Source organism: Saccostrea echinata, unplaced genomic scaffold, assembly GCF_033153115.1.
Source record: "Saccostrea echinata isolate AGI-Se365-2 ecotype Australia unplaced genomic scaffold, CSIRO_AGI_Sech_v1 ptg000002l, whole genome shotgun sequence".
Lineage (NCBI taxonomy): Eukaryota > Metazoa > Mollusca > Bivalvia > Ostreida > Ostreidae > Saccostrea > Saccostrea echinata.
Window position 1 is genome coordinate 5813707 of NW_026889751.1, and position 14598 is coordinate 5828304.

A 14598-nucleotide genomic window follows, 5' to 3' on the forward strand; every position below is an offset into this window, starting at 1 on the left:
AAGCTTTTTTTCCCAACATATATATATATATTTTTTTTTTAAAAAAGTAATTTTTCCAAAAAAGCACAAGTTATCTTCTTTAGCTTTGGTTAATATCTCTATTTTTAAAAAAATAAATTTTAACTCATCGTTAAACCAAGTAGGCTTTTTAAAAAATTGTCGTGCTCGAAAATTCCATTTCTTATTTACTCCATGTCCACATGCATGGATCTAGAGGGGATCAGGGAAGGTGTCGAGTCCTCTTCGCTGCAATTTGCGGAGTTATTTATGTACAAACCTAGAGTAAAGTAATTAAAAAATGAAAATGACCTTGGACTCCTGTTAAAGAGTTCAGTTAGTAAGTTGGTAGGAAGAACAATATTTATGAATTTTTTGAATTAAAGGGAAGGACCCCCCCCCCCCCCCCCCGAAATAAGATTTCAGGTTCGGGAAAGAAAATAAAGGTTTTAGCTTGTCAACAAGTTTCTCAGATGGAATTTTTGTTTACTGATGACCCTGCCCCCCCCCCCTTTTCCCTGAAAAAATCACGGACCAGCGCCTGCGTCCAGAAAAAAAAGTTGTTAACGTTCAAAAGACGAAAGAGATTCCAGTTGATTTCGTAAATAAACTTGAAATTCAGTAAATCCTGATACTGAATACAAATTAAGGAGGATTTTACCTTAGGGACTAGGGGCAACAAAGTCATTCGAAAGCTTCTGAGAATCAGCTGTCAGAGAAACTTGACTCGGAAATGACTGTGATTTTACAATTATTACGTCCATGTATGACAATATGTAATGTTTAAACAATGAATGATTTTCTGAAAATTTCAAAATAAATATCGATGATAATTGCCTTTTTTATGTCATAGAAGAAATGGTGGAAAAATCTTCACTTTTTTCATGATTATGCGTATTCTGTATTATTTTTATCGATTCTTTATAATTTATTAGTCCTTCATATGCCAAATTACATGTATATACAAGTACATATGTACAAGTACATACAGTTACATATATATACAAATTCATAAAATTATAAACGGACTCTCTCTCCCTCGTTCTCTCTCTCTCTCTCTCTCTCTGTATCAAAATCGAGGAGGGGGGATACTGTAAACATTCCAAAATAAATAATGTACTCTCCATACAATTACAAGAACATTTATTTCTTTTCTTAGTATGGCATGTCAAACGTTGCAATATTCGATCTTTCGCATTTGTATTGTATAAATTTCCATTTGTATTGCATACTTTTTATTTGTATTGTATAATTTTTCATTTGTATGTATTATTTAGAGAACGAGACAGGTACTGTATCGTTGATACAAATTTGGGGGTGGACGAGTGCGAAGCACGAGTCTCCACCCCCAAATTTGTATCTACGATATGTCGAGTTCTCTAAATGATTTGTGACACGATCAATCAAAAAAAAAAAAAAAAGCACCGCCCACTTCATAGCTGTGCAGCATCCAAACTTCCGCCAGAGTTCGTTTGTGCTCTCTGTAGATGAGGCCTCGACGGGGAGTATACATCCGCAGTATATATATTTCCACGGACAACGCAAGATTTAGTCAGATTAGTTTTGACAACGGGGTAGACAAAACAGACTTGAAGTCAGTCTTAATTGATAAGGTGGACGATTTAACCTTGTTGTAGATGGAGATTGATCCTTATTTATTTCAGGGGTCTTAAAATCTCAGTTAAACTAGATACACATACAGGCTATACAGACAGTTTTTTGATGGACTTTGATGTTACGGATTTTTATTTTTCTTATTGAAATGCGACATAAAAAACGAAGTGAAAGATATGCGCGGCTGTCGTCAGCGATAAGGATTTAAGAGGAAATTTAAAAAAAAAAATCCTGAAAAATGGACTTGAATGAGTTTGCACGAGAAGAGTGGAAAATGGGGGGGGGGGGGGGGAGAATTTCACGTAATGTATGCTGCATCCGCGAACCCATTGGCTTTACTATTTTGAAGGGGACACAAAAAGCAGGGAAAGCAAACAGGTTTTCAGGAATTTATCCAACATAGGATGTTTTCCATTATTGCGAATTTTCCTTTTCGTTTGGATCGAAATAACGTGTAGATTTTGTGTGGAATAATTTTTTAAAAGTGATTGAGAAATTTTGACATTTTACATTCCTAAGGAAATATTTCTTCAAAATTTATGATAGGAAAAAAATCAACATTTACTATTTGTACGTGCTTTTGATAAATTGAATCAGATTTATTTTTAGACCGTGCTGTATTTTAGATACAGAACAGTTGGCTAATACAAGACAGTATACATGGCTAATACAGAACGGAAAGTAGCTCCGCCCACTGTTTCTCCGTTCTGTATTGCTAATACAGAACAGCAGACTTCAAAGAAAAACACCGCAATCGTGTCACAATGTATAATTTTTTATTTGTATTGTATAATTTTCCATTTGTATTGTATGATTTTTATTCGTATTCTATAATTTTCCATTTGGATTGTATAACGTTTATTTGTATTCTATATTTTCCATTTGTATTGTAAAAAAATCATTCGTATTGTGTAATCTTTCATTTGTATTCTATATTTTCCATTTGCATTGTATAATTTCTTATTTGTATGCGAAAATTTTTCATTTGTATTGTATCCGATGATTGTTTATTTATTTCGTTACGAAGGATGTCATTGGCCATTAGTCTGTATAAAGGTTTCAGGTGCCCAACACAAACTTAGTCTGGTACCCTTCCCACAATTCCGATCAAGCACTCTGTACAAACATAAACTCGGCTCCTCTATTTGCGTGCATGCAAAGGGACTACCATTTGATTCTCGGGGGGTGGGGGGGTGTCGAATCCGATTGTTTATTTTCATTCTCTCGCAGGAGAGAATATTTATTTCCAAAATGACCAGAGACAAGGAGAAAAAGTAAAAGAAGAAAATCAGCCCAAACCCGAAAACTCAGTTTCTTGGGGGTGGGGGAAGGGGTGGAGGTGGGAGTAGGTACCACCACTCAAGGTCAAATTATTTATTTTTTCAGTCAACATTTCTAAGGACAAATTATTTATTTGCCATCTTCCAGCACTCCCTTTTTAGAATCCAATGACCGTTCTAACATGCACGCAAATACATATGAGCCCAGTTTGCTTTGAGCACCCGGAACATCTTCAACCCGATACAGGCTGAAATTTGACCAATGAAATCCTTCGTAACGAAACAAATAAGCAATCTGCGGATACAATACAAATGAAAAATTATCGCATACAAATAAGAAATTTTACAATACAAATAAGAAATTATACAATGCAAAAGGAAAATTATAGAATACAAATAAAAATTATACAATACAAATGAAAATTATACAATACAAATGAAAAGTTATACAATACAAATAGAAAATTATAGAATACAAATATAAATTATACAATACAAATGGAAAATTATACAATGCAAATGGAAAAGATCGAATATTGCTACGTTTGACATGCCATATCTTAGACCTTTAATTTTGGAGTTTAATCGAATGGTATGTCGTAAGTAGTTAATATTTTATAATAATTAGATTTAAGATGCATGTTTTCAACAAGATCCCTAAAAATTCATGTAATTTTTCATTTAAGTTTATGTATACGTGTGTTGTTCTACATACACCGTACACAATACGTATGTTTATGTTTTTTGCGCATGTGCAATACAGCGTTATCAAAGACTTAGTCCTGAGACTAAGCGTATCGTTTACAACTAGACAAACGCCACTTCATGAAACGCAAATTACGCCCGACTTAAGTTTGGCTTAAGCCCGGGAAGTACACCTAAGTTAAAGCTTAAAGGATGTATTCACTATTACAAAAGAATTGACCTATAGGAGAGAACAATTTCCCGGAAAAAGTGACATTTAAAAATCAATCTTTATTTGTTGTTTTCCATCGTATGTATGTCTAAATCTTTCAAATTTGTATTTTAGAACTAAAATTTATTATTTACAACTTTACAATAAACCTCCAAAGTTGGCCCAAACACCATTTTGTCCGTTAAAGCGTTGATTTTTGCATGAATTTTGGCCTAGAAGTCCTTCAGGGCAGGCCTGCCCCTAAATAAAATTGTGATATTTTGATAGGTTGGGATGTAAGGAATAATTTAAGATAGGATTTTTTTAGGGGCACCCCTGCCCTAGGGTCGAAATTCTCAAAAAACCTACAAAAAATAAGTAAACTTGATTTTGACAATCTGCTTCAAATTTATACCAATCAATCTTGTTGTCAGAATAGCTCATTTGATATATGCGCTGACTTTAATATCGTGGGTACTTTCTTATTTAAAGTCGGGGGTTCGAATCCACCTGGTGCCACACTTTTATAGTTTTAAATTTTCGACTTTTCAAAGACTATTTTAATTTTTTTTTTATAGGCTTGTGTATTTTTCTTCAATTATCTATCCTTTATGCATTCCCATTCTTGATATAAGAAACACCAGAGAGAGATCAAATCGTAACAATCCAATGTACAGTTGTCAGTCAGGCGGAATAAATCTCAGTATAAGCACACTTTCTCCGAGGACAAGAATAACTCACTCTGTGTTACTCGATACAGGTATTCTCGGCAGCATTGAGCTGCGATGAATTTCAATTGTATATATTCCTTAGAATTTAATCACATTGCTTTTATTCTGTCTGTGCTACTAGTGCTTGTCTGGGTTGCATGTAGTATGTTATGTATTGCTTGAATTATTTGAGCTTAAGGACATACGCAACGTAGTTTGAACTTTATTGTCTTTTTCCCTGGATTTGAAGAGTTCCGATACTTAAAGGAATTGTGTACTACATTTTTATGTCTATATATGCTGTTGTACGCTTCTTCTAAAACAAGTTTGGATAAACAAAACATCTAGAATATATGTGTAGTAATTTTTGTGTATTTTTCTTTGAATTATACAAAAAATTTCATCAATTGATATCTTTTCAAAACCCCTGGTAATGCATGCTGATCTTTTGTCTACGAACTTCTGATGGCACTATAATCTTAAATTAAGAATATCTTGAAAATTTATCAGTAGGTAAGGTACGTTGCGTATGTCCTTAATATATTTAGAATAACATACATGTACTTTTGTTTTCAGTCAATGTTTTAAGATCTTAAGTTTTGAAAAAGTAGGGCTACACATATCAGTAACTGTACTCCACTGGATTTCATTTAGGCCTATATGATTTGCACACATTAATGACATGTTTTATTATATCCAGCGGAAATGTGTTGTTAAATAAATAGCCTGGACATAGAAATAGAGTTCCAGAGACAGTAGACATTACCATTATGTACAATGAGAAGTAAAGAAAAATATCAATTATTACATTTGGAGATAACAAACTCAGAATATCAATGAAAGTGTTCCTCCTACCTCTACTCACTGAAAGAAAGATTTATGAAAAACAAATTGTTACATGTATTCAGCCTTATGTCATTAATCGGAACGGAAATCGACAAGCTTTTTGTAGAGAAAAAAACCAAGCCCGGCCCTATATGTCAGATCCCTATTTATATAGAAGTGAAAACCTTTACGATTTTTGATGAAACGGGCCCCTGCAGCTGGCTTATCCAGTACATTGTCACGTAGCATCTGAAGAATAATGGGAGTATGCCCCATGTGATTCAAGGTGTATGCAAGGCTGGTCAGGATAGGACTTATATATAGTTTATTTGGATGGACCAAAAATATTTTCTTGGTCATTAATCGAGAAATAATGTGTCCCATAGAATCCAAATCCTAACTGATGCTTACTCCTCTATGGCATCTGATTCCACTTCTGATGTTTTTAGGGGTTATTTATCTTCTTATTTCATTAATTTACCTTTAAGAAACGTTGGAGAAGATATGACCAGAAATTAAAACTTATGAGCAGAGATAATATTTTACCTGAAATTTATTTGCACATTTCTACTGCTAAAAAGAAAAAAAATCAACTAAGATATCCAGTTTTTTGCTTTATTTTTCAACGTTAACAATCTTATAATGGAGAAAAATGATAAACTGTCTCTCTGGAAAAATATCAGTGTGGAATATGCTATAAATCTCTAAAATTCTAGCCCACTCCTCTCTTTAAAGTTTCAGAGTGACCCTTCATAGACAAACAAAGCATGTTTCACACAAATAGAATTTCACCTCATTCACCTTCGCATTCAGTTTATAACATACACTTTTTTCTCAAATGATATATATTTTTAAATATAAGCATATCAATATCAAGTACATTAAGCAAGTTATCTTTTTAATTTTTGACCAAAAATATTTTAATACTTAAAAATGTACAGCAGTTTCATATTCTCAGAGTTTTACATTAAGAATACTTTATACATAGATGTTTTGAATTTTGTTTGTTTTGTTGTTTTTTTTTTTAACCGAAGATGTTTACCCAAATTGTGATACACTTTCATCAGAAAACAATAACAGAAAATTTAAAATATATGATAAATACTTTGGAATGCTACTTTATCAAATACATTTATATGAAAAGTTTACTTCTGAGTTGTATAACACAGCCCTTTATTCAGTGTTTTCAAAAGTAGCTCGAATCACGTCGTTCCTCTGATTTTATCAAACCTACAGAGACCTTTTGGGTTTTATCTGGAAATTGTCATTTATAGAGGACGAAACAGGATTCAATGCATATCATTTTGATGACGCTGATTAAAGAAAGATGAATTATACAACATACAATACATATGTTAATTCTCGTTCGGGGGTATTAGTACAAATGGCGATAGTCTTTTTGCAGATTTACAAAAACTACAACATCAACATAACCTCCAATACAAAGCAACCAAGAAAAGATATCTAATACTGTCACTGTCAAGTCTGGCGCTGTCAGAGGCAGGGCGCCCTATTAGATGTTCCTGTTCGACATTGTCAGGAATTGGTCTGTCATTGTCACATAGGGTGTCATTGTCAAGATCGACCATCTCTCTCTTGTCAGACAATTCCGCTAGATGTCTGGGTTTGTCATTGTCAAGCCCCGCTGATTGAATATCATTGTCAGTCAGAATTGTCAGTGGTGTCTATGGGGGACTGTCAAGATCAGGCTTCTGTCTCTTGTTGGTCTAAACACTGTCAGGAAAGGTTTTGATTGTCTAGTTGTTGTCACTGTCAAGATCCTGCACTATGTTGTCACGATCAGGAATTTTCATTCGATCGACCACTTTGTCATTGTCAGTTACGTGTTACACTAGTCTGCATTGGTCACTGTCACCGTCCAGTCAACGCATTGGGATTGGTACAACTGACATATGCATCAACTGTATTTCCCATGGGTCACTGTCAGGTGACATCGCCCAGGGATGACTGCTGGCATTGTCAGAGGCAATCACCTTCCCCATGATGTCACTGTCAGGTCTGCGAGCCTATATCCCCTGGGTTATTTTGTCACTGTCAGGAGATGTTGTTTGATGGTAGTTGATGTCATTGTCAAGTGGGTGATCCACTCTGTCAGAGACAGGAAGCGCCCTCTGACGGTCACTGTCACTGAATATTGGCACCCTCTTCCTGTCAGGATCAGGATCCTCTAGACCCCTGTCACTGACAGTCTTCCAAAGAATCGTCTGCTTCAAGGTGACAGTGTCACCTTGGTGATCGTTCTAATGCAGTAAGCTGATGTTGTCAAGAGCAGTCTGTGGATGACAGTCCGTTCTCTTGGTTACAATGTCAGCTCGACAGCAGTTCTCAGTTGGTATTGTCGGCCAGGAACTGATGTCGGTGACGTCTACGGAATGCCGGACAATTGTAACAGAGACACTCACTGTAAACAGTGAAAGTGCGTTCTTGACAAGATCAGAAGCTAATTGCATCAGAACTACCATAACTGTATCAAGCACACTCTTCTTTTAGAGCAGAAGATGGATGAGGACATATACAAGAGTGTTGGGGCTCATAACTAGACCGATACTTCTTGATAAATTTTCATAACCTTCGTACCAATAAATTTCGTAAGGCACGGTTGCGACGCATCGCTGTTCACCTGTGTGTTGTTCATTTTGGAACACGACCACCGCGAGAGGCAACGCTGTTCATTGATATGAGAGATGAACCTCTATTGCTAACTGCATGCCTGCGTCGACGAATGACAGAGGTAAGAGAGGTCCTCTGTTCATTCCTTCTTTGTTCAGTTGTCTGTACTTTTGTTAAGACTTTAGCCTTAGAATTGACACTACAGTTACAAAGATTGTCCAGGTATGCTGACAAAATCTTACTCTGCATGGCCCCTGCTGTTATGAGGCTGTCTGGTTTTCTCAAATGATACACAAGTGTACCACATCTGATCAACAGAAAAATAGTTACATATGTAGTCATAGATAAAGTTGTTTATTTAAGACTTTGGTTACAACAATCTTATCTATGCTAAAAGTTTTGCTCCTTATCCGAAAGGGTAATTGACTAATTGTATGCGTATGAGATTATATATAATTTCTCTTCAACAAAAGTGAACAAGAAATGGTCCTTACAGATAACTTGATTTAGCCACAAAATAATGATCTTTACCTGTCATATATGAATAGATCATCGATCCCTCCATTAAGTTTCTGTTGGATCATTAGGGTGGGATGATCTTGATACACAGGGAAAGACACCCGTCTCTCCAGTTCGTCAATGAAGTTCTTTCCTTTAACATGGTTAACAATGAAAAATGAAATGTTTTCTATCCCTCCGTTATGGAATGCTTTTTTTAACGTTTCCAGGCTGTGAAAAGAACGCAAGATGAAGAATATTTATATCTCTAATTACGAGTATAATTTTAATTTGAACGGAAATTAAAGGACGTTTAACTCTCAGGAAAAATGTTTAAAATGAAATTAGTTATAATTTAGGAAAATAGATTAATATATTTTGCATTAGACAGATAGATGTGTAATAAAAAGCAGTCGAAAAGCATAAGTGCAATTATAATTTAAACAAGAGACGAGACGTATAAAAGACCAATTTACATTAAGGAGGAACTCTTTGTCCTGAAAATGACAGGTGCAGTATTAGTGAAACCTTATTAAGAAGCAGAAAATAAATGATGTGCCAGCAAAAAGTGACACGAGCACAAAATTAACCTTACAAATTGTTTTTGGGATAATGGCAAAATTTAATCTCTGCTAGGAGTGTTTTCTTAATTTGATAAAATAAAATATCACCATTTCTTAAATAAGGTCACAGCAATCGGTATTCTTGATTTATATTCATGTTCTGAAAGTTGATTTCCTTTATCATACAATTAAAATGTTCAATATTGACGAAATATGTAGATAACGAACAGTGATAGTTCTCAAAAGTCCATTTAAACAATACAAATTATTAGCAGAGCAATTCGGACCTCTGAAACCAGAGGTGGGATCAGGTGCCATCGAGGAGTAAGTATCCTGTGTCTACCGGTCACACCCGTAGTATACCCCTTGTCATGATCGGGTAAGCGGAAAAATCCGACAATTCAGTGTGAATATTATGGCATAACAATTTGTATGTAAAATATCAGTCAAGATTCGATTTAATTGACAGGTTGTATTTGCAAACAACGTCATTGTAGTGACCTTAGAATTTGCAATATTTTGACTTTAAGCTTGATTTTTGATATTCTTGAATCAACTTACATACATTTGTCAATAGCCTGTCTCGTTTAGAAATTGTTCGTACTTGGAACATGCTCTTGAGTATCGGATTAACTGGGGGCATAAAAACGCCATTTGCATGTGGTAATGAGATATTGCTACGTAAATAAGGGAAATTGAAGATAGAAAAGTTGAAATCATCACATTTATCATAAAGTTTAGTTGTTAGTATGCCATCAATGGTTTTCTTTAGTAAGACATCCATATATGAAACACATGTGTCAGACTCTGTAATGTCTTATATTTCGAGTTCAATGTGATACATCGTTTAACGTAAGAACAGCTAGAACTGAATATTGTCATGATAAAACGTCGTCGATATATATCTAAATGTCGGATGAAAGGCCACAACGAAAAAAACTTCCTTTCATGTTGAATTTTTTAATAAATTCTGCTTCACAAGAAAACAAAAATAGGTCTGCTTTCAGAAAAATTTATTTCATGATGTCCAAATGCAAACCTGCAAGAACCATTCAAGTTATAATAATCTAGTATGTGCCTAGCCATCCTCACAAGCCAGGGGTCCTGGACAACGGCAACGGACCCCTGGCTTGCGAGGATGGTGCCTAGCTGTTAATTGTGCATTGTATTTGAAGCCAAAGCGATCGTAAAACAGTTAAACAGTGTCTGCTATAAAACAGAATACGGTATTTTCTCCTGAGATACTCACCCTTCTGCTTGTTGTTGACACATTGGTCAACTGGCCAACAGCAGCGCCACCACTGTCACGTTTCCTCGCGCCATCTTGATAGGGTCGGTTCCATCGGCAGTACTCCAAGGAAGCATCGACCCATTACAAGTCTGGCCCCGGGTCGAGGAAAAGACAGCAGCGGTCAGCCACACGACCAGCCATAGGCCGGGGCCCCGCATCACAATTTGTAGAACCTAAACTGACAGAAAATGAAATAATTAATACCGACTGTTTAACATGTGCATTTTTACACCGTGCAAGATTTATAATTATTGTGGTAACTTAAACTTTACTGTACAATTATTAGAAAGATTATTAGAGAGATTTTGTTCTCGCCTTTTATTTCATGGTATAACCTGGATGCTACCACAGGCTTTGTTTCCGTTATATTTTTTTTAACCCATAGTATAATAATAACGCAAGGTACCTAACTCTGAAATACATGGAGTATCCCCAACCCCAGAATCGCTGTCTTTTACACTTTCAGAAAATGCACTGGTAAACTGGTAATTACCTTTCTCTCTTTCTAATCTAATCTTCAAATCTCTTCTAATTTATATATGACATGCTTGTCATTATTTTTTTTATTTCCTTAAAGAGCGTCAAAACTGCTCGCTGCATTTTCCCAGTAAGTGTAAATGACTGCGATTCTGGGGAGGGAGTATTCTCTATTGAGAAGTTGATGGCTCGTTTAAATACTCCCCCTCAACTTCTCTACGAAAGGCCAAATAAAAGCATGTCAGAAATTGACTAAATGTAGAACCAAACCGGACCCGACTTCAATCGATGTTTTAGGTCTGATGCGATATCATAGACGTAGTCTGGATGCACAGATGTTATTTTGCCATAGAAATGCGAATAAAATACCAAATCTGCTGACTTAAAACACGTTTTGTATGATAGAACACTTACTTGCGATATCTGTGTCGCCGGATTCGTTTATTCATTCCAAACTGCGTTTGAACTTCTAAAAAAGTCTAAAACTATTCCTCCGGATAACTATTTAACACTGGAACATTGAGGCCAAATTATCCGGAAATTTTTTTTTTTAGACTTTTTTAGAGGTCAACCGGGTTCAAACGCAGTTTTGAATGAATAAACGAATCCGGTGACACAGATTACGCAAGTAAGTGTTCTACCGTGATAAATGTTTTTAAGTCAGCAGAATCGGTATTTTTAATCGCATTTCCATTGCAAAACAACATCTGTGCATCCAAAATATGTCTATTATAATGCATCAATCCTAAAACATCGATCGAAGTGGGACCCGGTTTGGTTCTTCATTTAGTCAATTTCTGAACTGCTTTTATTAGGCCTTTCGTAGAGAAGTTGAGGGGGAGTATTAAAACGAGCCATCAACTTCTCAGTAGAGAATAGGGAGGGATATTCGAAGTTAGATACCTTGTATAATTATACTATGGCTTAAAAAATTATTACGGAAACAGGTGCCTGTGAATGTTATGTAGCAAATTGGCAATACCAATACTACAAATTGCATTGATCAAATCAATCAATCTGTACAATGGCAATTTTACCATGATATGATATTACAATGGTACAACGACTTTATACTATGTCACAGATACCCCGCCATTGCACGATTATATTGTATCCAATGGTTATGACAATATCGTTTAATTGCAATTACCTGATCACATTTTATTGTGTATAGCTCTATTTTTATATGCGATTTAAAAAAGAAAACAACTCTACAAATATATAAAAATAGCACTGCAACTGTTGTGAAAGAGTTAATGTGCGTCATAGAAAGGAATTTACATACACTTAGTAAATATGACCTACATATCCAGATAAATGATGGATAAAAGATACATATATTACAGAAGTGAATAGATTAAAAAATATGTATATATAAATTGGGGGACGAAAAATATTGAGCCTTACGTCTACTTAACAAAACCCTTTTTTTTTTAGATAAATAGATTACAAAAGTTTCAATTTTTTTACCTTCTTGGTAAGTTTATGTAAAACACGTCCAGTCCAGGCACCAAATCAAATCAGCTGACAGTAGAATTATGTGATGGTCACGTGGTATATGAACCGTTAACTATATTTACTTAAGATTACCTACCTTCACACTATGGACGTGATTTGTAACAGATACGTGATAAATTGGACTAAAGTTTGCTCTGAATCTTTTATCTGCCCATTCATTGCATGTTCAAACTTTCAAGCACAATCAAATCAAATAATAGAAGATAAATATCCATTTTTTTCTTGTTTCAACTGGATGATTTTATCAATTGTATTTTATCAACACCAAAAAGCATTCACAAAAGGTAAAAAAAAGGATGCAAAACATGTTTATCTGCATGTTTTTCAATTACGAAATGCGCAAAAGTAAAAACAAGTTTTCATTTTAACTTCTGAGAATTCAGGGTACATACACTCTGCAGTTCATATACTTTGACCGAGTGCATGAGGACAACATTTCTTTGTATCACGATAATTGTCCGTGATGTTGAATATCAAAGGTGGACAAACTTGGAAGGGAAGTTATTTATCCCGCAATTTTCCTTTGTTGGCATTCATCGTCTTTGTACATTAACTTGTTTTTATTTTTAAATAATACTGATAGGTAATATACATGTATATGTATTAATGTTTTAATACTGCATGAAAACTTGCATGGAAAATTTTTTTAATATCAAGATTTGAAGTAGATAGTTGAGAAAAAATTGCACTACAACCTTGAACTTTTCTTGTACATCTTGTATATGCATCCATAGTTCGTCGGAAGATAAAGGGTAATTCTTTTCTATAATAGATATCAGAGGTGAACCCGAAAAAGTTCATGTATGATAAGATATAGTGGCCTTGCACTCTAATTATATTTGTAATCTAGTGAATCATTTTTTTTAAAATTCAGTATGTAGTTAGACATCAGTAAACTATCAGAGTATGATGAGAAACTCTTCCAATGATGTATTTGTCAAGTGTGAATACGAATGTGGTAGCAAATTGAGTCGAAAGCATTTACTATTGTTAAGCATAAAGAGCGTTAGAATATGCAGCTGGCATGGTCTCCGATCTCATTTCATGTAGTTGTATTGAAAAAATGAACCCCCCCCCCTTTGGGGGAGGAATTACGAAAGACTATCAGGAGAGAAAATGAAAGGCGTTATAACACAGTGAAAAGGGTAACAACGCGAAAAGGGCGTAATAGCACGAAGATATAAGTAAAATAATGCTTTCAAAAGGAGTTATTATGCGTTTCAACAAAGCGTCATAACGGAAAGCTTATTGGCGTATTAACGCAAATAAAGGCGTAATAACGCGAATCAAAATGCATTATAACCTTCTGAAAAGGCATAATAAGGTGAAATGAAAAGGCGTTATAAAACGCCGCTCAAAATGCGTTTGGAAAAACTCATAACTTATTGCTATCAGGCATAGTTTCCAGGTTTGATTTAAACTTGCAAAAGTATAATTTTGAATATTTTAATCTACATGTATTACCAAATTATCCCAAACTAGGATATATGTACGCAGGGTACATGACTTTCATAACTTTTTTATGGAGTTAACACTTACCAAAATCATGCAAACAGTTTACCTGCTAGTTTGACACGAATAAAGATTTTTTAAGGTGCATTTTCAATACATGGTCAAATTAATCTCACCTTAGGACCTGAACCTTTGATCCATGGAGCATAAATTTCACTTTGGTAAAGGATTCATTGTTCTTTTTAATAATTTAAGCAGTGTGCAGCTAGGTTTTCGTACTTAATAAAGCAATAAAATAATTAAATGACAAATTACAAAAGTAAATTTTGCTATTCTGTTGGAACTTTATTTTACTCTCACAAAAAGATCAATCACTAGGTACCTGTTTAATTTGTTAAGAATTCTTTCGGAGATAAGATGCGCTTCTTTCGTAAGCATCATTATAAAAAATACCTTTAAAAAAAAAAAACGACGAGCCTCTCTTTGAAACTTATGTACCAAGAGATCGTGATAGAACCTGTTTATTGTGAGGTTCTTGAGCTATTACAAGTCAGCCCTACCTGGGACTGGAATTCTAGATCCATGTGACATGGATTTTACGATATGGTAAATATCATTGAGTAAGGAAATTTTTTAAAGGTACTGGCAGAATGAATTTATTCTTGACCGCCATCAGGGAGCCTTAATGCCGAATCCAGGGATCATAAATTATACACAGTTGTAAAGGTCTAACTGCACACTATCATGCAAAATTTAGACACACTCTTGGGTCTTGTCTGCTTAATTTCCAGGGAAAATAATTTTCAAAGATATTTGATTTTTTTAAGTTTATGACCAATTTAGCCAC

At 34.8% G+C, this 14598-nt stretch overlaps 1 protein-coding gene across 1 annotated transcript; it reads right to left on the reverse strand.

Moving 5' to 3' along the window:
* Positions 1 to 5922: 5922 nt before the first annotated feature.
* Positions 5923 to 12308, reverse strand: LOC133205955 (selenoprotein Pb-like). Its single transcript, XM_061341857.1, has 4 exons — positions 12252 to 12308; positions 10263 to 10482; positions 8484 to 8681; positions 5923 to 8259 (listed from the first exon to the last, which is right to left on the reverse strand). The coding sequence occupies exons 2-4, from the start codon at positions 10283 to 10285 to the stop codon at positions 7974 to 7976; spliced, it is 507 nt and encodes a 168-aa protein (XP_061197841.1). The 5' UTR covers positions 10286 to 10482; positions 12252 to 12308; the 3' UTR covers positions 5923 to 7973.
* Between the last annotated feature and the right edge of the window lie 2290 nt (positions 12309 to 14598).